This window comes from Emys orbicularis, chromosome 1 (genome assembly GCF_028017835.1).
Source record: "Emys orbicularis isolate rEmyOrb1 chromosome 1, rEmyOrb1.hap1, whole genome shotgun sequence".
NCBI classification, from domain to species: Eukaryota; Metazoa; Chordata; order Testudines; family Emydidae; genus Emys; species Emys orbicularis.
Genome location: NC_088683.1, coordinates 197,532,346 through 197,559,027, shown reverse-complemented (window position 1 = coordinate 197,559,027; position 26,682 = coordinate 197,532,346). Strand labels below are relative to the sequence as shown.

The 26,682-nt window shown below is 45.7% G+C and overlaps 1 protein-coding gene across 1 annotated transcript in view; it reads left to right on the top strand.

Moving 5' to 3' along the window:
- Positions 1-25,673, top strand: part of CYYR1 (cysteine and tyrosine rich 1) — an 85,069-nt gene extending 59,396 nt beyond the window's left edge. The window contains exons 3-4 of the mRNA XM_065423722.1: positions 21,754-21,911; positions 25,540-25,673. Of these exons, the coding sequence (XP_065279794.1) occupies positions 21,754-21,911; positions 25,540-25,673 (292 nt within the window). The remainder of the gene's footprint in view (positions 1-21,753; positions 21,912-25,539) is intronic.
- Positions 25,674-26,682: the final 1,009 nt, after the last annotated feature.

Here is a 26,682-nt window from a genome sequence, read left to right as displayed (position 1 = left end):
AGAATTGATGTCATCAGTAGAACTTATTTTGCTCTTATTATGTCATTGCTGTGCTTTAGGTGGCCACTTGTCATCGTGGTCCATTGATATGAACAGAATTAAAAGTTATTGGGGCTCTTCCAATGCAATGTATCTGTGGCTCTCTATTAAAAGAGGAGATCTCTTTGACTATATAATGCTTGTTCCTTGGGCATTTGTTTGAGTAACTTGTTCCTTATAAGGCACCTCTATGCAAATTGGGTTTCTTTCCTCAGAGGGCTCGTCTGGATTTTTGCATTTGTTGACTAATATTTTCTTTTGACAGCCATTAGTAGATGGCAATATAGTTCTTTCTAGTGATTCACTAACGGAGCACTTAGAGAATGTACAATATTCAGTAGAAAAATTCTTGTATTTGAGAACAAGCCTTAGCAATTTTATATAAGCTGTTGGATCTGTTTCTAGAGTATCTGTGTTTCCACCGTGAAGGAAAGAATGTTATTCTGTGGCCTTAGCCTTTCCAGAGCTGTGGGAGATAGTTTGAGTCAATAGCAGTTTGAGTCAATAGCATATAGTCTGACATGAAGTATGCCACACTTTGGCTTATGACTCTCTTGGTGTATTAGTGATTGCATATGTATGCACATACAGCACCACTCAACTGGAGTTGTGTCTTATCGTTTTCAGGAAGTTTGATTTCCAGGTCTAACTTCCGCTTTTCTAGGTACTTAACTTTTGCAACTCAGCCAGATATCTTTGAATTGTTGGTAATCTATTCCTTTTAATTATAATAATCACAAACACACATTTATTTTGATTTTTTGTTCATTTATTTTGTCCTTTTGTTTTCAGTTTTTAGTTTTAATAATTCTTTCAACCACTACACTTCTCAAAGAAAAGCAACCATGTGTTTTGACATTTGAGACTAAACAATAGCTGTTCTATCTCTAATGCACAGGGAGAGGGAGCAGGTAGTCTTCCTCTGTGTGTGTGAGTGGATGCATGTGGGAAAGAGATTTATCTAGTACAGGGGTGGGCAAACTATGGCCCGGGGGCCACATCCGGCTGTTTAGACATTTTAATCCGGCCCTCGAGCTCCTGCTGGGGTGTGGGGTCTGGAGCTTGCCCCGCTCCAGCCAGGGAACGGGGTCGGGGGCTTGCCCCACTCCACGTGTGCCATGGCTCTGCGTGGCTCCCAGAAGCAGCAGCATGTCCCCCCTCTGGCTCTTACGCACAGAGGCAGCCAAGGGGCTCTGCACGCTGCCCCTTCCCCAAGTGCCACCCCCACAGCTCCTATTGGAGGGGAACCACGGCCAATGGGAGCTGCAGGTGCAGCGCCTGCAAACGGGACAGGGCGCGGAGCCGCCTGGCCGCATCGCCGTGTAGGAGCTGGAAGAGGGACATGCCGCTGCTTCTGGGAGCTCCTTGAGGTAAGCGCCGCCCGGAGCCTGCACCCCGACCCCCTTCTGTGCCCCAACCCCGTGCCCCAGCCCTGATCCCCCTCCCCGCTCTGAACCCCTCGGTCCCAGCCCGGAGCACCCTCCTGCACCTCCAAACCCTCATCCCCAGCCACACCCCAGAGCCCACACCCCCAGCCGGAGCCCTCACCCCCGCCCCCCCGCACCTCAACCCCCAGTTTCGTGAGCATTCATGGCCCGCCATACAATTTCCATACCTAGATGTGGCCCACCCTGATCTAGTACTTGCAACAGTTCTCAGCAACACACGGGTTTGTAACATTCCTGTTTGCCTCAGCACACTACTGCAGGAGACAGCCATAAACTGGATGTTTGTGTTCCAGGACTGAGTGAGGCATCCTTGTCTGTGCAGTCTCAGGCATATACTGCCACAGATGAAGCATATCTGAACCCAGTTCGCACTGTGCATCAGCAACTGCCAGGTCTCTGACCTCAGCATTATGGAAGTTTTATTGATTACACTGATAAAATGCCACCTTCCATGTCACTCATCCACTTAATATTCTCCCCACAAGCTTGTGCTCCTCTGCCTCACAGGGCTGTACTTAAGGGCCTAGTCTTCCCACCTCTTTAATTAATGCTTACTCATGTGGGTAACATTGCAGATAATGATCAGAGCTATGTGTGATGTTCTCAGTGAAATCTAAAATCATACAAAACTTGCCTGATTTAGGGGTTTGTTACAAACTTGAAACATGGAACAGGTTCATTGAAAGCCTCAGGAGGACCATGAACCTCTCACATGCACCTGACCTGACCTGATTTGATTTGGCATTGAAGCTATGGCACGTCCACTGTGGATGCAAACTTAAGTGAAACTTGGTGGGTTTTGATCTGAGGTTTTGGATTCCTCCAAATACCAAGTTCAAAAGTGTAAATGAAGGTTGCAAATTGAAAAGCAAATAAAATGTTCAAACAAACCCTGTGAAGCAAAAACACAGAATCTGACATAGCTCTAGAAATGAGCTGGTGGAAATATGTGAAGCCAAATGTTTTCAGAAGCTGATGTAAATAAACAGGACTTCAAACATTTACCAAACAAACACTAGTCAGAGCATTCTGGGAGGCACTTAAACCTACCTAACCAAGCTCATGTCAAAAGTGGGTTATTACTAGAGTTCTATCGAGTGGTAGCAATTTTATTGGAAGCATTACATGCCAATCTGTCCTCCCCGCTTTTCTTTGGCTGGGGGTTCGGAAGGAGCTCAACTCCCTTCCTCGGCTGTTAGAGATGTTGCTCCTTTTTTGTTGTGCTCCCATCGCTTTCCTGGCTTCTGACTCAGAAGGTGCTTTTTAACAGTAGTGTGGGACCAGTAATACCAAGGACCAAAAGCAACAAAAAGAGCATCATCTAAAACAAGACAAAGGTGATTACACTAAGTGCAACGCTGTCACCCTCCCAGCTATAGATACAATGTCTGGGTCACTGATCAAGGCCTCTGAGCAAGCTCAACAATGTGGAACATTTCCAAAAGTGGAAATTCCATTACAGGTTCTATTTCCTTTCCAGGCAGCTCCTGGAAAACTCTAATTTCATGAGATTGCAACAGGAGGACTGGGGAGGGGTGGGACGGAGTAAAGAATAGAAAATAGAAAGAGAAAAGGCACATCAAACTAAACTGAGAGGCTGGGGTTCAAATACCTTTGTAGCACCTAGCTCAAACAAGTAGGAGGGCAAAGTCAATAACTGGAAGCCTGGGGCACTGTCCTGATCAAAATACTTTAAAATAAAAAGTAGAAAAGCTATCATTTCTGATATTGCAGCGTTAATAGCATTTTTCTGTATCACTTTTGTTTTAAGTTAAATGTATTGACAGTTTTTCAAATGGCAGTAAAAACATTTAATTTCTTTACTATCGGACTGATTGCCTCAGGGTTTAAAAGCCATGATCTGGATCTGTTCACTTTTAAAATTCAAGTTCAAACACAAAACAGATCTAGACTGATCAAAATTTAGTTGCTTACCATTATCAGGTTATAGCCTGAAACCATTTCCTATTCTGCAAAACTTGCTAATTTTACTGTTCTGTTGTCCTCCCAACCTCCCTGATCCCCACCCCCTTATCTGTGTTATCTGCCTTTCATGCGGTGTCATAAACCTACTGATGAGCTCTTCAGGACAGCGACCTTCTTCTTGGGACTTGCTCACTGGTGCCCTGATCCTTGACTGGGACACCTAAGCACTACTGTAGTACAAACTGATGATAATGTTATCCTATGTGAAATGATTTAGGGATGTCAGGTGCTTTTCTGCACGAGAATTGCAGTCAGGACAGAAAGTCCAAGACTGAATGGATGTGGTTTTCAAACTACAATGATCTTTGTACCCTGGAGGTGATTCCATAGCTGAGGCATGATGCTGGGAAGCTGGGGGCATGCATGCGCTGACACGCTGTACTGTTCTACTGAGAGATGACTTCAGTTCCAAGGTCACTTCAGCAGTTTCCACAAGCACTAAATTCATTTCCTGTTTTGTTACAAGAAATAAAATCAACAGAAAGACCTTTCCGTGTGTGTCCTGAATGCGCTGAGCGGGACATCCTGCATCGTCCTCTGTGGGTGCAGAGGGCAGAGTTGTAGAGGAACTGAGATGCTTCTCTATTGTTCAGTGGATGGAGAAGGGAGGGAGCATGCATCCCCTTCATGGTGTTTTTCAAGCATCCTGGGGGCTCGCTGTTGTCAGGTGAGGGGATTTTGGAACAGGCTAAAGGATCCACAACTATATAAATCATTTGGCTCTTTCTCCCTATTGGGGGTGGGCACCTGGATCTTACAGACTTCTCCAGTGTAGCTTATTTGGAGCACTCTGTTGTCACTCTGTAACATTCCATTCTTATATCCCGCGGCTGAGTTCTCCACTGCCCAGACAAACTACTCAGGTTAGGCGCCAGGGAGAGGAGTGTGCGGATGTGCATAAAGAAAGTAAGTACACTGTGTTCAGATGTTTCTGGAAAGATAACTTGTCTGAAAAGTCCATCCAAGGATTACACAGAAACCAGAACAAACTGTAATTATGTATCCTGTTATGTTGCAGAGTATATGATTTCCTCTCAGGTCCTATTTAAATATGCCTGACTACACTTCACTGGACGTGCAACTTTGTAACAAACTTGTAGGCTGTAACCTACTGTTCATGCATCGAAAATATGAAAAGACAAAAGATATTGTTCTTAATCCCGTGTAGTGTTATGTCTGTCCTGAGCTGCCAGCAGAGAAGGGGGAATGAAGGTTAGGGTTTGCAGTGTACTGTATGCCCAAAGGGCTGTACTTTCGCTTTTTCACAGTGCTTATACTTCTCAAGGCACCTTGTGGGCTGAACTGTTTAAAAAAAAAACTCACCTTGTCAGTATCAAAGAGGGAAAAAATCAATTTGGACGGAATCAAACATCAGCAACATATTTAGATACATGATCTGATCTCAGTAAAACAGAATTAATGAAGTAACAGTTGAAATCCTAAAGGAGCTGTTGGTGTACTTTTAAAAGGTTGATGAGTGTGCAGATCTTTAAATTAGTAATTGCTTGTTGAAAATAGTATTACCTTCAGGTGCTTGCTTGGGGAATTTTAGTTTAAAAAAGGAATTCCATGTATAGAGTACCAGCTGGACTGGGCGCTAGGCCTGATTCTGAGTTGCTCTGATTCTGTACTGGGCACAGAAATGGAAGAAGGGGCAAAAGTGACTTTAAGCCATTTTTGCATTCCCTGTATTCTCAGAGCCACAAGGGGGACTGCCAGACACTTGGAGTAAATTAGAGCGGCCTCAGGGGTACTCTCATTTATCCCTATGTTGCTGGCACAGAGGTGCCCGAGGCAAAGCAACAGGGGTTCGTTGCCCGGCGTGCTTCGCGCCAATAAACATTGGGGTGGAGAAACAATCAAAGGTTTATTTGAGATCTCAAAGTGGTGCAAGGAGACAGGCAAATCTCAAATCGAGCACACAGAACAAAGCAGCTTCTCTCTTCTTATACTTTACAATCAAGCCCCCCCCCCACTCCCCCTCCCCGCTCTACCGAAGACATGTTCATACATTTAAGCCGTTAAGTCATTCTAGGGCTATAAATCTAGCTTGTTAGTAACATTCCTCTAAACAATCATCGGGTCCTATTTACTCTAGTTTACCACCTCTCCTCCAGCTAGAAACATGCAAACCTCATCATTATTGCTTAGGACCTGGTTATAAGCAAGGTCGTAATAGGTAACTGGCTATTTACACATTCCAATTCCTGTCCTTGGCTCTAAGGCCGCTTAGAATTAAACATGGAAGAACAGAGTTTAAACATGGAAGAACTCTGGTTCATATATAGGCCTAATGATGTCATCAGTTCCCTCCTTTGAGAATACTCAACAAACTTTTGGCTGAGTTTTCTCATATTCTGTAGACAAGATATGATTGAGTGCCATGGAGCTGGGGTTCTCAATGAGAGGGTATGCTGGGATTTCTGGGGAACGGGGGGCACAAAGCTTACGGAGGAGCAATTTAAAACAAGCAATCAGGAGGAGGGTGACTAGGCACAGTACCACACCTGTGAGGAGGAGACGCACAAGGCTATTTCCCAGTCCTCCTAGGTTGGGCAACCAACTCCAAAGGGAATCGAAACCTGTGGGTTCCCTTTCCTGAGCCTTCCACTGCTCAAAAGCCTGTTCGGCTGACAGGACGTGCTTGTTAATGTCCTGTGAGTTTTCTGGGACATAAGTACAACATTCACTCCCAATAAGGGCACACACTCCGCCCTGGGAGGCTAAAACATAATCTAAGGCCTGTCTGTTTTGCAGGGACAGCAACCGGAGCTGGTAAAGCTCTGAATTAAGGCTTTTCTCTATGGCCAAGGTCTCATTGGCATACTTGGTGAGAAACACAGAGAGCCTACGATAAAATTGAGCCAGTCGCCCCACCCCATAGGATGGGAGAAAGATCATACCCAATCTGTCTCCTTCTGTAATGGGCTCTGGGGTGGCATACAAAGATCTATGCTGCCTAGGGCGGCCAGGGGGCAGTTTAGGGAAGACACGAAGGGGAGGGGCAAGATATCCTAGGTAGCAGCTTCCATATCACCGATGCGGCAGCCACTTATAGGCAGAGGTACCGCAAATATAAAAGGAGTGGCCATTCCCTACCAAGCCATTATAACCGCTACTCCACTTATTTGCTTGTCTGGCATTCAACGATCCGAGCCAGGCGGTAGAGTTGGATTTGCCTTTAACATAGACAGGGATGGAAGTGTCACTGTCAGGGGATAAATAATACTGACAGGTGCTATTCCCAGCAAACCAGGTGTGATTGCTGGACTTAAACTGTCGATAGCACACCAAACCAGGGGCCACTGGCCGCAACCTAATAGGGGAAGGGATATACGTTGAGTTGGCCTGCGGCTTCCAGGGGTCGTCCCTTAACGCATACTGGGACTCAATGGTACAGTTCTGTGACAAGGGGGTACCTGAGACATTTTCCCCCTCTACTGAACCATCCCCAACAGATATCTGACCAATTCTGGGGAACTACCCTCCAGGGTAACCCTGCAGCATGGTGCGGGATTTGGGAGCATACCCAGCAGTTGGAGAGGTTAAACTCTTGGGCAAAGCAAACCTTCAGGGACTCATATGTATTTGTCTCTAAGTTAGTAGGGATTCCTTTCCATCCCGCATGTGCCTGGGGGGAAACGGGAGTTAACAAGAGGAGTGTCTCTATGGCAAAGAGCACCACTGTGGCAGACCCTAGACCTGAACCCATATTGGGCAGGTGACCCTAGGGCCTAACAATCACAATTCCCCAAATACCCACAAAATAACAATTACCAATAGCAAGCAGATTAAAAACAACAGGGACCAGGCCACCAGGTTAGGCCGGCCCTGTGAAAATAAACACAACCAACGCTCAGAGGTCTCGCGGGGAGTGCGCTGTGACTGTCCAAAGAGAGCACAGGGCATTCCCAGCAGACACTATTGTCGCCTGAATAACAGCTTACGTCCCAGATCGTCGCTGGCAGTCTTCTCTGCAGGCTGGACGGTCCACCGTTCAGGAGCAGGCACTGCTTTCAGGCGAGAGTGATGAATCCAGTTCTTGTGTCCCTCAACCTTTGCCGCTGTATGGGAGACCAGCAGGACGGTGTGAGGTCCCTTCCACTTCTCTTGGAGAGGCTCGTCCTTCCAGGTCCGAACGAGTACGGAGTCACCTGGCTGCAAGGAGTGGATTGGGGCATCCAGCGGGAGAGGCTGCAAATCTTTGGTATACCTGTGGAGAGAACAAAGAACAGCAGACAGAGAGCACATGTACTGAGATAAGAAGCCACACCCCATTTCCCACTCCCCTGCCAGAACCGGTGTACCATTCATAGGCCATGCCCTTCCAAACATAATCTCGAAGGGACTGAGCCCTAACCTGCCCTTAGGGAGAGCGCGAATGCGGAGCAAAACAAGGGGCAAAGCATCAGGCCACTTAAGGGAAGCCTCTTGGCAAACCTTTGAGAGGTGCCGCTTAAGAGTCTGATTTGTACGCTCCACTACCCCACTGGCCTGCGGTCACCATGGCGTGTGAAGCTTCCAGGGGATCTGTAGGGCATCTGATATCTTCTGAACGACTTGGGATGTGAAGTGTGTTCCATTATCAGATTCCATCCACTGGGGGAGCCCGAAGCGAGGAATGATCTCCTTGACAAATTTGAGAGCCACTGTCTTGGCAGTGTTGTTACGACATGGAAAGGCCTCAGGCCATCCGCTGAATCGATCCACCAAGACAAGGAGGTATCTGAATCCTTGGGTCCGGGGGAACTCAGTAAAATCTATTTGCCAAACCAATCCTGGGCCTGGCGTAGGCTCCAAAGTGGCTGGCAACACTGACACTCCAGGTCGAGGGTTGTTCTTCTGGCAGACTAAACATTCAGCCTGCACCTGGGAGGCCAGAGGCCTAAGTCCAGAGGTTAAAAAATATTTACCCATTAGCTGAGAGAGAGCCTCTCTTCCTGCGTGAGTGGTTTGATGTAGCCGCTGCAACACCGGCCGAATTAGGCCCTTTGGTAATAGGATCTTTCCTTCCAGAGAGTGGAACCACCCCTCTTTTTCCTGGAGACTGAGCCTGCCTGCCAGGTTCCTTTCTTCGCCAGAGTACTGAGGGGTCGGGAGCTCCCCCACTGATGGGATGAGGGCATGCATATGGGCATCTTCAGCTTCCAGTGGTTCCAGGGTAGCAGCTCGCTTGGCCTCCCTATCCGCTCTAGCATTACCTCTGGCCACATCCTGCTCTTCCTTCTGATGAGCCTTGCAGTGTACCACTGCTACTGCTGAGGGGAGCTGCACCGCTTCTAACAGCCGGAGAATCTGGGATCCATGTTTGACAGGAGAGCTTTGAGCTGTCAACATTCCTCGTTGCTTCCATAGACCAGCATGGGCATGTAGTACTCCAAAGGCATATCTGGAATCAGTAAAAATGTTAACTCTTTTCCCTTTTGACAGTTCAAGTGCACGGGTTAAGGCTACCAATTCAGCCAGCTGGGCTGATGTCCCAGCAGGTAAACCCTCTGCTTCCACAGTTTCGTGGACAGATACAACAGCATAGCCAGCCCTCCTTTGCCCATTTACAACTGTACTACTGCCGTCCGTATACCACTCATAATCAGCATTCAGGAGGGGTTGATCTTTTAAGTCTGGGCGGCTGGAGTATTGAGCATCTATGACCTCCAAACAGTCGTGTTCCTGCTCCTCTGTCTCCGGTAACAAGGTAGCTGGGTTAAGGGAGGGACAGGTCTGTAAGGTAACTTCAGGATTTTCTACAAGCTTTGCCTGATACCGAGCTACCCGAGCCTGGGTAAGCCAGAGACCACCCTTAGTATCCAGCAGGGCTTGAACCATATGGGGAGTATACACTTGCACAGTTCCCCCCAGTGTCAGTTTCTCAGCTTCCCCAAGCACTAAGGCAGTTGCTGCGACCGCTCGCAAACATGCTGGCCATCCCTTAGCAACTTGATCCAGCTGTTTAGAGAAATATGCCACAGGACGTTTCCAGGTGCCTAATAACTGAGTAAGCACTCCCAGGGCCACACCTTTTCTTTCATGCACATACAATTGGAATGGCTTAGTGAGGTCGGGCAAACCAAGGGCTGGGGCTTCCATCAGTTTCCTTTTTAAAACCTTAAATGCTTTGTCGGCTTCTGAGGACCAGTAAAAGGGGTCATGATCCGCTCCCTTAACACATTCATACAAGGGTTTAGCCCACAGTCCAAACTCTGGGATCCAAATCCTACAGAAGCCTGCCATACCCAGAAATGCCCTGAGCCGTTTTCGATTGCTTGGGATAGGAATTTGGCAGATAGCTTCCTTTCTTTCATTTGAAAGCTGACGTTCCCCCTGCCTTATGTAAAATCCTAAGTAGAGTACTTCTGGAAGGGCAATTTGAGCCTTACTCTGTGCTACTCGATATCCTCGGAGTCCAACAAAGTTCAGGAGACTCACAGTGGCTTTAAGGCAAGAGGTTAGACTCACAGCAGCAATTAACAAGTCATCCACATATTGCAGGAGGAGGACTTTGTCCTCGTTGTCCCACTCCTCCAAGTCTCTAGCCAGGGCCTGGCTGAAAAGGGTGGGGGAATTTTTAAATCCCTGGGCCAGCACTGTCCAGCAAAACTGCTTTCTAACCCTCCTTCTATCCTCCCATTCAAAGGAGAAAATCTCCTGTGACTGGGGGTCAACCGGAATCGTGAAGAAAGCATCCTTTAAATCCAGGACTGAAAAATGGGTGTACTGCCCCCCTATAGAGGCCAACAATGTATACGGATTGGGAACAAGGGGGTGTAGAGTCTTAACCCGCTCATTAACTGCCCTCAGGTCCTGGACCAGCCGGTATGTACCATTGGGCTTTTGTACAGGCAAGATAGGAGTGTTCCAAGCTGACTGGCATTCTCGAAGTACCCCGCACTTTAGGAACTGGTCTATAGTTTCCTGCAGTCCCTCTCTGGCTTCCTTTTTGATTGGATACTGCTTGATTCGCACTGGACCTTTTTCTGGCAAAAGCTGAACAGTAATAGGAGTATGATGGGCTGCCTTTCCTGGGATCCCTGATGCCCATACCAGAGGAAAAACCCGCTTCTCCCACTGACTCCACTCTGGGGCTTGCATAGCTGAGGGCTCAATTGCAAGTGTCATTATCCAGGCATTCTCTGGGGGTAAGGTGAGGCTTATTTCATCTTGAGTGAAATGCAGGGTGGCACCTAAGCGACAAAGCAGGTCCCGTCCCAATAGAGGCGTTGGACAATCGGGGAGGTAAACCAGTTTGTGAGATAGAGTTCTGTTTCCCAAAGCACATTCCGCTGGGGCATATACTGGGCACTTAGTTCCTTTCCCTGTGGCTCCCACCACAGTGAGGGAATCTGCCACAGGCAGCTGAAGGGGTTGGTTTACAGCAGTTCGTGCAGCTCCAGAGTCTATTAAAAAGTCTATGTCTGAATCTCCCACCCGCATTTTTACTCGGGGTTCCGGGGGCAGGATAGTCCGTCTCCCCTGACACCCCTATTCTTGATCCTCTGCTGCCATCATAGGGGTACCTTCCCTTTCAGGGCACTCATTTTTCCAATGTCCCTCCTTTCGGCATATGGCACACTGATTGCGACCCAGACGCCTTTCCTGTAAGCCAGGGCACCCACGCCCACGTCCTCTCATTCCCCGGCCTCTTCCACCTTCCTGAAATCTTCCCCTGCCACCAGCCTGTACTGCTGCAACCATCATTTTCACTTGCCTCTTTTCCTTTTCTCCTTCCCTAAGGCTGTAAGCCCTGTTTGCAGTTTCCAGAATTTGTGCCATTGTCATGCCCATCAAATCCTCCTTTTTCTGCAGTTTCCTTTTAATATCAGGGGCAGCACGGCTGGTAAAGATACCCTTTATAATTGCCTCAGTAGTCAATGGATAGGATCCCACCGAGGGGGCAATCTCTGGGACCTGAGGCACCCTGTCTTTATATGGTGGGGGTGTTGGAGCCGAAGGGGACACCGACTCTGCCATTACAACCGGGGGAGGGTTCTGGGGACTAACAGTAGTTACTACCGAACCTGTCGGAGTCAAATTACACCTTTGCAAAAGATCTGACCTATTTCTTAACAACATAAACAACTGTACATACATATGTTCATTCCATTTACCCGTTCGCTGACAAAACAAAAGCAATTGAAGGATCGTATTATAATTAAGTGATCCCTCCGGTGGCCACCTTTCCTGGTCCTCTAGCTGATATTGAGGCCAGTCTACTGTACAGAATCTTTTCAGTTTACTTTTAATCAACGGATCTGATCCAAACACTTTCCAATTCACCAGAATGCATTCTAAGGGTGTACACCTTGCCCTGCCTGCAGTACTCTGCCCCTGCCCCATATTAGGGAGACTCTGGGCGTCCCCAAGTCAAAACAGGTAGACACTGGGCGTCCCCAGGTCAAGACAGATAAAGTCCCCACTGGACTGTTCCTACCTTATCCACAGGACCGGTTCCCCACCGTCGCCCGCAGCTGCTTCTCCACTACTCAAGCGCGTTGCACCGTTGTGCCCTCCGTGGTCGAGCAAACCACGTCTCCGCCGAGGCCCCCGATGAAGTCACCGGTGTGCGCTGGGCGTCGGTCGTCGCCGTAGTCCGTCGGCCTCCAAGAGGGGTCCGGGCAAGGCTAAATTTCAGCCTCGAGCCCACCCAGGGACGCCAAGACTGTTGCTGGCACAGAGGTGCCCGAGGCAAAGCAACAGGGGTTCGTTGCCCGGCGTGCTTCGCGCCAATAAACATACCGGGGTGGAGAAACAATCAAAGGTTTATTTGAGATCTCAAAGTGGTGCAAGGAGACAGGCAAATCTCAAATCGAGCACACAGAACAAAGCAGCTTCTCTCTTCTTATACTTTACAATCAAGCCCCCCCCCCACTCCCCCTCCCCGCTCTACCGAAGACATGTTCATACATTTAAGCCGTTAAGTCATTCTAGGGCTATAAATCTAGCTTGTTAGTAACATTCCTCTAAACAATCATCGGGTCCTATTTACTCTAGTTTACCACCTCTCCTCCAGCTAGAAACATGCAAACCTCATCATTATTGCTTAGGACCTGGTTATAAGCAAGGTCGTAATAGGTAACTGGCTATTTACACATTCCAATTCCTGTCCTTGGCTCTAAGGCCGCTTAGAATTAAACATGGAAGAACAGAGTTTAAACATGGAAGAACTCTGGTTCATATATAGGCCTAATGATGTCATCACCTATACACTCCATAGCCCCTTAGTAGCCATGGACAGCCAAGAAGAATAGCCAGAATGCGCTGTCCAATGCCCACCTGGGGTTGGGTTGACATAGTACCATTCCACCAGTTCTGTGCTGAATGGGGAACCCTCTTATACAGGGGATATATCCTGTATACCGTTTATACCCAGTTCAAGTGGGGAAAAGAGAATCATATATATATACAAATTATGTTTTAAAATATAAAAATAAGGAAGTGAGTAGGAGTTTTGCCTAAGTAAAGACTGCAGAATAAGGCCTCAAAGGCAAAACCAGTCCTACTTCAGTTGCTATTCTCTATGCCACTTATTACATTAAACACTGGTGAAGGAACAAAATGGACACCTTGTAGAATCAAGCATGTGGGTTTATTATGCACAGTGCTGGCGGAGTGTCACTTTGCTTATTAGGCTCAGAGACACTACCAAACAATTGATTACAAAGGATTATATGGATTTTTCATGGGCGGAGGGAAGTGACGGGGTGGGTGATCCCGAGCCCCTGAATAGGTCTAGCAGCAAGACAAGATAAGCACAGCAGCCAATAGTCAAAAGATTACATAATGTCTCCTCCCATGGTTTCAGGTTAACAAGTAACATACAATTAGTACACAGCTGTTTTTCTTTAAACAATGTATAAAGTGTATTAGTATAAAATATATATGTTGAATTTTGATTTGGGGTCCACAGGAATGAGGTAGCCCTTCTGATTGTCCAACAGGTACCTACCTGGGGATTAAAACAAAAAGACATTTGAAAAGTATATGGCAACAGATTGTTTCATTTGTGTTTCTAAAGGCGAACATTGGTATCTGTGAGAAGCAGGAGGAGGATGTCATATCTCATACTGACATGTTTGAACTTCTTCCATAATCTCAAGTTTGGTGTGTGGGGAGAGCATGGCTACCTCCTCTGCCAGAGGAGTGGACACAATCATAATGGGCTCCTTTCATTCCTTTGGTCTGTTTGCAGCTTCAGATAAAAGTGCCAATTATTGCTCCCCATCTGGCATTTTGCTGACCAACCTTATTTTAGTAAAAAGCAAGGTTGTCTCTTGTTTGTTCTGTTTCTTTTAGCTAAGATTGTTTACTGTTTACTGAGCCTCTGGCCTCTTGACCAAACTCTGGACTTTGGGCCTGTAAAAAGAGCTGACATAGCCCATATCAGGTTTTTACATAAATAGCACATGGATTTTGGCCCTGCAACTGGGTATTAGCTAGCCAAACAATTTCACTGAGTCCTAGGTTTGGCAGTTTTCTGACTTTATGCAGCCCAGGTTACAAAGGCTTCTATTAAGGTGTTCCAGGGTTATGATCACATTGTAGTGGAAAGTCTGCCCAGAAGCAACGAGCCCTGGGAAGCCAGAGGATGTACTGAATCAATCAGTCTAACGTAAGCTTCGCCAATGGAACTCCTATAGCAGGGGTCGGGGGTCGTGAGGTTATTACATGGGGGGTCACAAGCTGTCAGCCTCCACCCCAAACCCTGCTTTGCCTCCAGCATTTATAATGGTGTTAAATATATAAAAAAGTGTTTTTAATTTATAGGGGGGGGTCACACTCAGAGGCTTGCTGTGTGAAAGGGGTCACCAGTACAAAAGTTTGAGAACCGCTGTCCTGTAGTGTCCCAGCCATAAATTAAAACTTCCCTCCCTGGCAAAATCCCTGCAGGAGAGTAATAATAGAGTAGTCTGCCCTCCATGGGGAGGTAAATCCCCTTCAGGTACAGCTGCCCCTGCTAGGATGGAGGGGGGTTGCACTTTGAACAGTCCAGAAGGCATGAATCTGCCCTCTGTGTGTGAGGAAAAAGTGAACATGAGCCTGCTGGAGCTTTGCTGCAGACCTTACATGCATGTTAGTCCCAGTAAATTCAGTGGAAGTTCTGCCTATATAAACACAGCAAAATCAGACTTAATTAAAGGTCCAAAGACTTCATTTTTCAAACATACCATATGCTGTAACAGAGGATCAAAGAGCATAGAATATTATTTTTTATAATAGCATCTCAGAGAATGACTTTTTTAAATCCTGTAGCTTCATTTTTTAACACACTAGGGAAAATCCTTTAAGAGATATATTAGTGCTAGTAGTAGTATTCCAAAATTTGTGTTACATGTACCATTATTGATGTACAGTATTTACAAAAATTCAAAGCCAGCAAACCAGTGGTGCCAACAACTGGCAACAAATTAACTGGAGAACTAAAAAAGTACAGAAAATTGAGACTTGATAGATCAGATGCATGAAATGAGGATTGTGAAAAGAGTACCCCCTAACTGTACCGAAACATAGTAAAATACAGTGAGGATACTGGCCATCATATGTCTTTTAAGAACAATATTTCTTGCACCCTGTTAGGCTGGATTTCTGTAAATTTCCCAGAGTAAACTACCCCAATATAAGGACTTTTATGCTCGTATAACTTTGTCCATACTAGAGGCTTATACTACTTTAACTATATATTGTGTTCTAAACTGATATAACCATGTATGTCACATAGTGAGCTGACCCTTTAAGAGTATTGGGCTCAGCCCATCTCCCCAGGTGAAGGGAATAAGTCCAGGTGGCAAGGGATGGGAGCATGTGACTCAGAAGCAGGCCTGCTGGGAAATATAAGGGCAGCCTGAGGTCAGGGAAAGATTTAAAGGAGCTGAGATGGCTGCATGAGCTGCTCTGAGATGGCTGCATGAGCTGCTTCACGTAGAAAGCCCTTTCTTAGGTCCCAGGTAGAGAGACTGGTAAGTGCAATTCTGCAGAGAGCAGCAGCCGGCTAGGAAGGTTCGAGTGCAGGGAACAAGTCTGCTGGAGCAAAGTCTCAGCAGGGACAGGACTAAGAATCATGCACTAAGTAAGGGCTGTGGGACAGCTGGGAAGACGGTGGAATTTCTTGTATTTTCTTTTGAACTTTGCATCAATAAACCAGACCCCCCCCCCCCCCGATGGGGTGTTATTTGATGCATGAAATCCTATATTGAGTGATTGGGGAGTCCGAGAGGCAGAAAGTGAGGCAGCGGATGGGTCTGAAGCCAGCCTGGCTAAATCCCAACTACATAGCAGTAGAAAAACTCTGTGCAGATTAGCTCTTTAAATTTCAGGAAAACTTCTACATTGTTGTGTATGTTCAAGTAGGGAGGGGTGTTCAATAGGCACAATTACTCTGAAGCAAATCTAAGCTATGGATCGTCTGCATTTTATGCTTCAGAGGCACACAAGCCACAGTGCAAAGTAGATGTCACTGGAAATATAGTATTTGTTTCATTAATCAAGGTTGAAATTCACTTCATTAGCATAAATCCCAAGTTATCAAGTTTCTGCAGGGGAACGAAGTCAAGTAGGTGAAATCTACCCCCCTCAATGTAGAATATGGGTGTGGACCTGTAGTACAGTCACTGTCCTGTCCTCAGTAGTCACTACTCTAGCCTGCGAGTTAGAGCAGTGGTGCCCAAACTTTTCCAGTCATTCCCCCCTTACCATTCTCAGAATTTAATGCACCAGCGCAGACATGAGGGTGGCAATACCCCGGCCAGAAGCTGCCACGCTCCAGCTGCCCAGCAATGAAGGCAGCGCCACCGCCAGTAACAACGCAGTAGTAATGGGGGACAATGCTGTTGCTGGTGGCGGCGCTGCCTTCAGCGTTGGGCTGCCAGAGAGTGGCAGCTGCTGGCTGGGGCATTCATGTTGTTTGCAATGTGGGAGGACAATTTTTTTTTAAACCCACTCCCATCCTGCAATACCCAATTATTTTTTTTATCCCACTCCCGTTATTATGGCAGCAGCTCCGGAGGGACCCAGGGGATCCCAGTTTCTTCATCTCCTCTCCCCCCCCCCCCGAGAACCTCTTGTGCCCTCCCCCCTGTTTACGCAGCAGTGAGTTAGAGTAGTAGCTGCTGCCCCTCTGCCATTTGTGCAGGGCATTAAGGCCATTGCATTCACATAGTAGCCAGTTCTGTGGTCATTCTCCCTCTCATCCACCCATTAACACCCTCTGTGACAGCCTATGTAGGGTAGTTAGCGAGACCTCCTATGTGGTGAATGTGAGGTTCAGAGGCTTCTTGGATCACTGTTTACTGGCAGCCTCCCTGTACAGCCCAGCAGAAGATCTGAAAAGATTCTGTGGGCCTTGCACCAGCAGAAATGTTGACTGGTAAAATATAAATGTGTTGTTAGTGATGGGGAAAGGAAACTTGTCTTTTGAATATTTTATTGTTACCCCCCAAGGATGTCCTTTGGAATTTCTCTTTTTTACAAAAAAAAAAAAATCTTTTCTTCTCCCCCTTTACATTTCTGTATACTCTTTTTCCCGTCGCTATTTCTAAGGCTATATTTTTTCCCCTCTAGGCATATCTTTTCTATGAAGGACCTTGCATAAGGTTTCCTTTAAACTGTTGTACTTCAAAGTTTTCTCTTTCCTTCAAATCTTCCTAGTTGCTATGTGATTCTGCTGTGCAGTTTCTAGGTCTTCCTTTGCTTTGCTGTCCTTTTTCTCTAAAGACACTCCCCCTTGATGAAACTTGCAGTGGTGATAGCATGAAAAATGTCATCTGTATCCTCTTAGTACTGAGTGAAAGAGAGAGAAAGAGCATGCATTTTATAATATAAAAGTTGATAAATTTCTTTATAGGGTATTTAATTGAACAGGAACATGAAAATAGCATTGAAAAAGATTTGGCCATGTCAGAAGGGTAAATAAATATATTTATGATTTTGCTTTATACATTGTAGCCATACCAGAGGTTATTCACAAAGCGAACAAGTGTTTATTTTTACATCATATCCACAGAACAGTCATTCCAACACACTCGTCATGTCAGGACTTGATTCTGAGAGGTTTAGCCTTTTGGAGCCTGATTTTCAGAAGTGCAGAGCACTCAGAGCTCCAGCTGAAGTCAGTGGGAGCTATGGGGGCCCAGCACCTCTTAATAGCGTGTTCTTACTGTTCAGCTGATTAGCAGATAGCCCTTTAATGCTGTAACACTCTCTTCAAAATCCTTAATCTTCTTTTTTTTTTTTCTTTTCACAAATGAAGTACTTGGCTCACATAATAATGTAAAATGCATGACCCGTGGGTCTGATTCAGCGGGCTTTGGATCAGCTCCTACCTGAACAGAGAAGCCATTTGAGTGTAGGCAGCTCCTTCTCCATGTCTCATGCTGTCACTAACAAACTGTCTAAAAGCTAGTCTCTAAACACCACGTTAATGCAAAATCTGACTTCATAAATAGAAACAAAAATGGTTAGCAGGGGTGAAAGTAGAAATAGGGACTTACCAGTACGGGGCTGGGTTGGGCTGGGGCCGGCTCTGGCCCCTGGAAGGGGCGGGGCCTCGGGCGGAAGGGGCGGGCATGGGGGGGTCGGAGCCAGCCCCGGCCCGCCCTGTACCAGTAAATGCCCTCCCTCTCCCCCGCCGGGGAGTAGCAGGGGCTCCGGCAGCAGTTTAAAGGGCCCAGGGCTCGGCTGCTGCTACCGCCCCAGGCCCTTTAAACCGCTGCCGGAACCCCCAGCTGCCGCTGCTACCCCAGGGCTCTGGCAGCAGGGCTCCAGGGGCTATTTAAAGGGCCCGGGGTTCTCCTGCCTCTACTGCCCTGGGCCCTTTAAATAGCCACCGGAGCCCTGGGGTAGCAGCGGCGGCGGGGCTCCGGCAGCAGTTTAAAGGGCCGGGGGCGTAGAGGCAGCGGTAGCCCCTGGCCCTTTAAATAGCCCCCAGAGCCCCGCCGCTACTCCAAGGCTCTGGTGGCTATTTAAAGGGCCCAGGGCAGTAGAGACAGCGGGAGCCGCAGCCCTTTAAATAACCCCAGGAGCCCTGCTGCTCCTCATCCAGGTATTTGGACATATTTTGCCACATTTACATTGTAGTACCTTACTCCATGAGTAGTTCCATTGATTTCAAGTCTACGCCTGTTGTAAAGTATTAACTCGGCATAAGGAGTGCAGAATCTGGCCCCACTGTATTTATATTGTTGCATTTTTAGGTCAGTCACTGTTTCCAGAGAAGTGGGTGGTGCTATTTGGTTTTGAGATTGGGTTTTTTGAGGGGGAGGGAGAGTGCGGATGGAGGGTAGGGTTGGCCTTTATTCTTTTAACTGTGGTTTGAATTCCCCTCCGTTTGTAGGTTGTAATAATAATGAAAAAATAGTGAATTGTTTTAATCTCAAGAGCTTGAGTGAATGAGTGGGGCAGAGTAGATTTGCATATTTGGAACATTACTGTCGAACAGTTAATGTGGGAGACCTGCTTTACGTATACAAAGGAAAAATAAAACACTAAAATTATAGCCAGCAGTCCAGGGATGTTTGGTTTCAGGTTCTGTTTCTTTCACCTAGGAGATAGTTTAAGCACAACAATTTTCTGTATGATTTTCTGATATTGCACTCTAGGGGAAGGTCACAATGATTCATCCATTTAATGGATATAATGGAAGCATTCATAGTACTGCAGTTGTTTATAATAAATGGAGCTTTCATTATGCCTTTGGTTTTTGTTTTGTCTTATTTTTTGGTAGTGTCATAAGAAGACTCTTTGGAAATGAAAGAATATCTCACAAAGCCTTTTCAGAATTTAACCTTTTTTTTTTTTTTAATACGCCCATTGTTCCAAATATGGATGAACTTGACAACTGGAAGATCTCAGTCACATAGTCTAATGTTGCAACATTCTGTTATGTTACAAATAAGGGGCTTCCCATGTCCCACACTTTGACCCAAGCCTAGAAATGTGAAACACTTAATGCCTGTTGGTGAACACTGAGGGTTAGACCAATAAAGAGATTTAAGCACCTTTAGACACCTAAATCAACAATGTAAACCCTCAGAACCCCTGCACAGCTGCTGCCTAACCCTGTAGGTGAATAAAGTCCTTAGGTGTCTACGTTTCCACCAGTAAAGACCTCTACATTTCTGTTGGTGGGCATGCACAAAGCCACCTAATTCCTGATACCACTGAGCTCTAAACCCTGGCAGGATTCTCAAACTAGGCAATTCCCTGCCTATCTCAGCTGCAGGGCCTGCTCTGGCAGAGGTTCCTGGGGGCTGTCTACAGGATCGGGCCCCCTACAGAACAAGGAGTTGCCGCTGTGCCCATTATGCCCAGTAGTCCAGTTGTTAGAGCACGAGAAATTGAGGTTTAAATCCCCCCTCTGAGTAATTCAGAACAGGTACTTGAACCCAGGGTCTCCCACATCCCAGGTGAGTGCCCTTATCTTAGTGTTTTATAAAATACTTTATATATGCATTGGGCCAGTGAGAATGACTCTGTAGCCCAGTGGTTAGGGCACTGTCCTGGGAGACCCCAATTCTAGTCTGCTCTAATAACCATACAAATGTTTTATAAAAAAGTGGAATAGCTTCAACAGGAGAGATTGAGAGAGACCCACCCCAGAATAGCCCACTCTCTTATAGCTATGACACACCTGCAATGTGGGAGGCCTGCTTTCAAGACAGGCAGAGTGGGGACTTGAATCTGGGTTTCCACATCCTGAGCAAGCACTCTAAACGCTGGGCTATTGGCTATAAGGAGGTGCCACCACCACTGTTCTTTGCGAAAAAGGGCTGGCTTAGGTGCCTACCATCAGGAGAGGGTTCACAGCTGTGAATCCTGATGGGAGTCCGGCATCTAACTCCCTTTGAGGGCATAAGCATTTCCTTCTGGCTAGCCTAGGTAGCTCTTCAGTGTGATGGCCTCTGTGAATCCCATTCTTAGGCACCTGAGTCTCCCTCTTTACTGTATAAAGAACCTGGATGCCTCACTTAGGCTCAGTGTTTTGTGCCCAAGTCCCTTTTGTGGATCTAGAAAGGCCCCTGGATCCATATGTAGACACCTGAATAAATGGTCTGATTTTCAGAAGTGTTGGGCTCTTGCAGTTACCATTGACTTCAACTGAAGCAGCTGGGCACTCAGCATTTTGAAATGCATTCCAGGGCTGACACTTGTATATGAAAACCAACACATTATAAACCCTGTTTTATTTATGACTTTCAGGTTTTCGCAATGCTTTCTTTATTCTCTGCATTGCAAGATATCCTATTGTAGCTTATTTGTTATTGAACAAAGTATCAAATTAGAAGGCATAAAATATACATAACAGTATCCACAAGGTTGCTATCTAGAATCCTGGTTTGAAAGTAAAATGATGCACAGAATAAAAATATTCAGTAAACTGCGTTTTCTCTTTGTAAAAGTCACGACTATCAATGCCTATCTCGCACATTGTGCATGCTTCACTGACTGCGCAGAATAACAAGACTGAGCGAGGCTAGGGTGTATCATAAGGGCTAATGTTGGTCCTCAATATCAGGAGCTCTTCATGTATACCTAAAAGAAGAATTTTGACCCAAAGTGTAAGTGCAACAGGGCTTCCTTCTTCCAAATGGTTTGGAACTACAGTCTGATTAATCACTTTGGGAGGAAAGGTAATGGGTAAATTGAGCCCCTATGACTGTTGTTTTGTTTTGTTTTAATCATTGTGCAAGAATACATGCTGGATGCACCAGAAGATGTGGGAAAGAATGACCAAATTGAATTTGTTTCTTATTGTTCACAATAGAGAAGGTTCTCCTAAATCTGGAGTTGGACAGGTACACAATTCTGTGTACTAAAAAAACGTTCTGACCCAAAATATAGCAAAGACCAGAACAATGCAGATGGAAACATACCATGCCAGCACCTTGGGATGCCCTTGGAATTACTATGGGAAACTTGACCTTTTTCTAAAGAGAAAAGAATAGTGATTTTCCTTCTAGGGGAACAACTGCATAATGGGGTGGAGGAGAAACTGTCCTGCACAATATTTAAAAGTCATTTATGCTTGCCCTGGAATGAGACAATTTAACATACAGTAAATCAGGAGAATGACCGGGCTCAATGTTCTAGGTGACTTTGAATTAACTGTCTCATTTTGTGTGTGTCTGGGATCTTCATGTTTGTTTAGATGCTGTGATGGGTTGATTTCTGTGGTATTTCCAATAATCAATATGCATTTTTGTTTAAAATGATGAACGCTGAAGAGGAAAGGATTTCTTTCTTTAAACTGCCTTTGGCTGAAACTGACTGCATATTTCCTCTTACACTGCAGAGGCACAGCAATAGCAGGGATTGTATTTGGTATCGTATTTATAATGGGAGTGATTGCCGGCATCGCCATCTGTATCTGCATGTGCATGAAGAATAACCGTGGGACTCGAGTAGGGGTCATCAGAACTACGCACATCAACACCATCAGCACCTATCCGGGTGAGGACGCTAAGTTACTCCTTCATAAGATTGCCAAAGAATTCCATAGGAAATGTTCATAAAAGAGCTATATTCTTTAATCATTATGATTTCATAGCAGTGGCAATTTTAGTGGGGGTTCATGAAGTCAATTTTACCCACAGAAATCATGAACCCCCACTAATGCCGCAAACCTGAGTGGTGCTGCAACCCTGGCCACCCCATTGCAACACCCAGAACATGGAGCCAAGCCCGTCCCCCCAGGACAGGATCCGCTGCTACAGGTTGAGTGTGGACCAGGCTCACACTCCAACACCTCCCTCCCCATCTTCAGGCCTCCTCTCTAGGCCAGGATTAGGGGTGTTGTGGTCGCAGTTGGTCAGTGCCCCTCTTGACTACAATAAGAAGAGTTTAGTTAAGTGCAGCCATTGAATGGGGAGATTACATCCACTCTTCGTTCATAGTAAGTAAAATAAAGATGTCAACAAAGGACAGCTGTTCCCAATAACAGGGCATGTCTACACTGCAATTAAAACTGGTCTGTGCCAATGGACTCGGGCTCGCGGGGCTGTTTAATTGCAGTGCAGACATTCGGATTCGGGCTGCAGCCCGAGCTCTTGTACCCTTCCACCTTGCAAGGTCCCATGGCCCAGGCTCCAGCCTGAGCCCAAATGTCTACACTACAACTAAACAGCCCCACGAGCCTGAGTCATTTAGCACAGGCCAGCCATGGGAATTCAATTGCAGTGTAGACATACCCTAAGATACTCCAGAGCAGTGTAAAGTGCACTCTGCCATCCCATCAAATGTTCAAGAGCTGGGTGGGTGTGGTTTCAGTGCTTGGGGAAGGTCTATACAATGGAAAGGAAGTGTTTATCTAAATAATTTAATAGTATCTGCATCTCAAGCTTCTGGAAACCTAACATGTTGCAGATTGGCCTGGATTCACAACTGCAAGGGGTTTTGGAAGAGGAAATCTCTATGTGGATCATTTTGCATTGTTCCACCCAGGTCATATCAGAGGGCAGATTTTGCTGATCCACATCCCCCTCTGAACATTTTGCTGAGCCACACACCCCACAAAGTTCATTCCCCAGACCTTCTCTTGTAGGCTCCTTGGAGCAGAAATTGTGTCATCTCTTGCTTCTCTGAAGCACCTAGAACTCTTTTGAATGCTTAGTAAAGAATAATAAATTTTATTTCAAACACATGAACATTAATATTAAAATATACACTTCATTTCCAAGTTACAGGCTACGTAGTCAATCCCTAAAATACTGTGCCTGGTTTGCTATGGAAAATACAAATGCTACTAAACTAAATATATTCTAGTTTTCCACCATCCAGCCCTTTCTTAATGGCTTTGTGTTACTTAAGGAATAATGATCATGATCGCAGGGCATGCAAGGCAATTAGTTGTCTATCATGTTGGTTTCATGTCAAAGTGAAGCCAGGGCATTTGATACCCCTATAAACGGGGTTGGTGGTTATGTTCCAATATCAGAAATGGATACCTGTCATACAATAAGGCTGAAAAACAGCACAAGAAGCCATGACAGAGAGAGAGAGGGAGATCTTGTTATATTGTCTCAGGAGAATGTGAAAGTACCATGCAGTTGATTTTCCAGATATCAAATTAGGGAAATTGCTTTGGTGAATAATTTTTTAAGGACAGGTCTTTTTAAAAAAAAAAAAAAAAAAAAAGAAGCTGATGTGTAAGTAAGAGATTGGCCAAGTCCTGTAAACAAAATCTTTTCAAGATAAAAATACTCCTTGTGGCATGGAAACAGTAGAATCACATAAAGTACATTGAAGGGCCCATTCCTGGAACATCTTCTGTGCCTCCTGCAAATTCCAGGGGTGGGAGTAGAGGGCTCTTAACACTTGGCAGGATTAAGTCCTTAATGCTAAGAGCTGTCTGTGAAAATGAACAAGCGCTTTTTAAATATTATTAAATGTTCGTATTCACATGCCAAGAGGCAATCCCTGCACCAAAGAGCTTACAGCCTAAAAAAAAAAATCAGTTGTATGACCTGGGCTAGTATCTTATTTTATGCTCTAATTTTGGCAACTTTATTGAAATTACCCTAATAAGGGTTTTGTGTTTATATATTTTACCAACAATAAAATCAGTCATGCTGCACTACAGGAATTCCCCTTGCCTTAGAAATGGGATTCTGTACCATACTTGGGTTCAGCAGCAAAGATAATGCCACTCCAGACTATACTATTTTTGCCTGACAATCTCCCCGTTTCACTACATAGTTAGTATTTGTGCATGTGTCCATATTGCAGTGTCATACTCAATGTATCTATCTTTCCCCCTCACTCCCATACTTTCCAGCTGCACGAAACTTAGCTATAATCATCCTCATTATAGAAACATTGCTTTGCATAACATAGAGAGTTGAGTAATAGAGTACTATAGTACTCATTACGATTCTCAATCATGAATTGCTAAAGAGCAAAGTTAGTATGCAAAAACAAAATGGAGGTCTCTAGACATCTTTTCTCACTGTGTTTCATCCTTATCCATGCATCTCCAGCAGGAGACATTTTAGTTCTCCATTTTCCCTGTCCCTGGTATGAATATCCTTCCGGGGGAGGCTCTGTGCTTCAGCAGAAGCAGTTTTTGGAGGATGGCGCAGACTCTGAGAAACTATTTCTCCCACCCTAGCTAGGAGCTGTCTTTGAGATAGGTGGCAAGCTATGGAAATCTTTTCCTTCTGCCTCAACTTCAGCTCTGAGTAGATTTTGGGGAAGTGCCATTATCTCTTCTTTGCACTAGGATCTGATTTTCCTCTGCAGTGCACACAGCCTGGGTTCACATCCTCTCACTATCATCAGGCAGTCCAACCTCTTATCAATGTAGCCTCAAGTTGGGGAAGTGGGACATCTCCATGATGAGACATGGGGCTGTGAAGAACCACACACTAGGGCAGTAGTTTTCAAACTTTTTTTCTGGCAACCCAGTTGAAGAAAATTGTTGATGCCCGCAACCCAACAGAGTTGGGGATGAGGGGTGTGGGAGGGGCTCAGGGCTGGGGCAGAGGGTTGGGGTGCAGGGGTGAGGGCTGCGAGGTGGGGCTGGGAATGAGGGGTTCAGGGTATGGGAGGGACTTCTAGGCTGGGGCAGGGAGTTTCGGTGCGGGAGGGGGTCAGGGCTCTGGGGTGGGGCTGGGGATGAGGGGATTGGGCTGCAGGAGGGGGCTCTAGGTTTGGGGGGGGCTCAGGGCTGGGGCAGGGGGTTGGGGTGCAGGAGGGGGTCAGGGCTCTGGGCTGGGGGTGCAGGCTCTGGGGTGGGGCCAGGGATAAGGAGTTTGGGGTGCAGGAAGGGACTCCGGATTTGGGGGCACTCAGGGCTGGGGCAGGGGATTGGGGCTTACTTAGGGTGGCTCCCCATCAGCATCCTGGAAACAGTCAGCAGCAGGTCTGGCTCCTAGGCGGAGGTGCGCATGCAGCTCCGCGCATGTCTCACCCACAGGCACCACCCCCCCAGCTCCCATTGGCCGGGAACCTCAGAGAAGACCTCAGGCTTTGTCCCACAATGCATAGAGCTATTTGCTACTGGAAACCTTCCCCACCTAAATAATATTGATATGGTTAAATTATACTTTTCAAACTAATTCTGCTTCTCTTTCACTTTCAGTGGCTCCTCCACCTTATAGTTATGAATATGAGATGGAATACGCAGCAGACCTACCTCCACCTTACACTCCAACTCCACAGACTTCAGTACAGTATCCGCCACCTCCTCCTTACCCTGGATATTCAGGGAAATAATTAATGGGCTTTAAAGAGACATAAAGTGCCTGTTGAATCAGCCAGCACATTATGGACAGATATTGTTGGCTCAGGAGCAAATAGGATGGGGCCTACATCCACATATGCTGCCTGGTGTTAGTGTAACGGAAGATAGTTGCTGTGGCTCAGGATGACTTCTAAAGGATGAAGAAAAGTATAGTCCATCCCAGATCACTGTAATTCACAAATAAACTAAAGCACAATAAAAGAAACAGCTACTAGGACTTAGGGCCTACTCAACAGTGGTTAGCATCATCCAAAATTCTGCTGGCTTTCTTTAGCAACCTGTTAAAGTGAACTGGAATATTATTTTTCCATTTAAAGCAATGTATGATAAAAATGGTTAATAAGCTTCCTCTTCAGAGCATGAGATACAGCAGTTGGGGTCTATTCTGGGAGGAAAATTCCAATTGTTGTCTACAAACCTGTATCATATCTTTCCTTGAAGTGGTGCAGATAAGGAAGAACAAGGAAGACGGAAGCTACTTATTGACTTCCATTCCAAAATAGGAATACCAGATGACTTGTTCAGCATAGCAGTATTTAGGATCTGATAGGTATATTGCAAACAAGAATTTTATTAAAGTCTTTCAGTAGCCAAAATTTGACTACTGTAACTACTTTTGACCAAAACACAGGGTATTTTAAGTGCCTACTTTTAAGGAGATTAAGTCTGGTTTATAGCCTATAATCTAAGTATACAGAGCGTTTTTGTATGTAGCTTTCACTATAAATTATAGACAAATCTTTTTATATGGATTTAAATACTGTATACAGATTTTTTAGGTCACTAGATAATACTTTAATTTTGAAAGTAAATATAGATTCAGCAAAATCCTGAAATAGTTTTGGAGGGAAAAAACCCAAGGTTATTAAGGCTTCATATATTTTTCCTGAAGTTTGATTGTTGATTAAATTGTATGAAGATCAGTAGTAATTGTAATTGAACATTTGTTCTGACAAGATAATAGTCAACATAAAGGAAGAT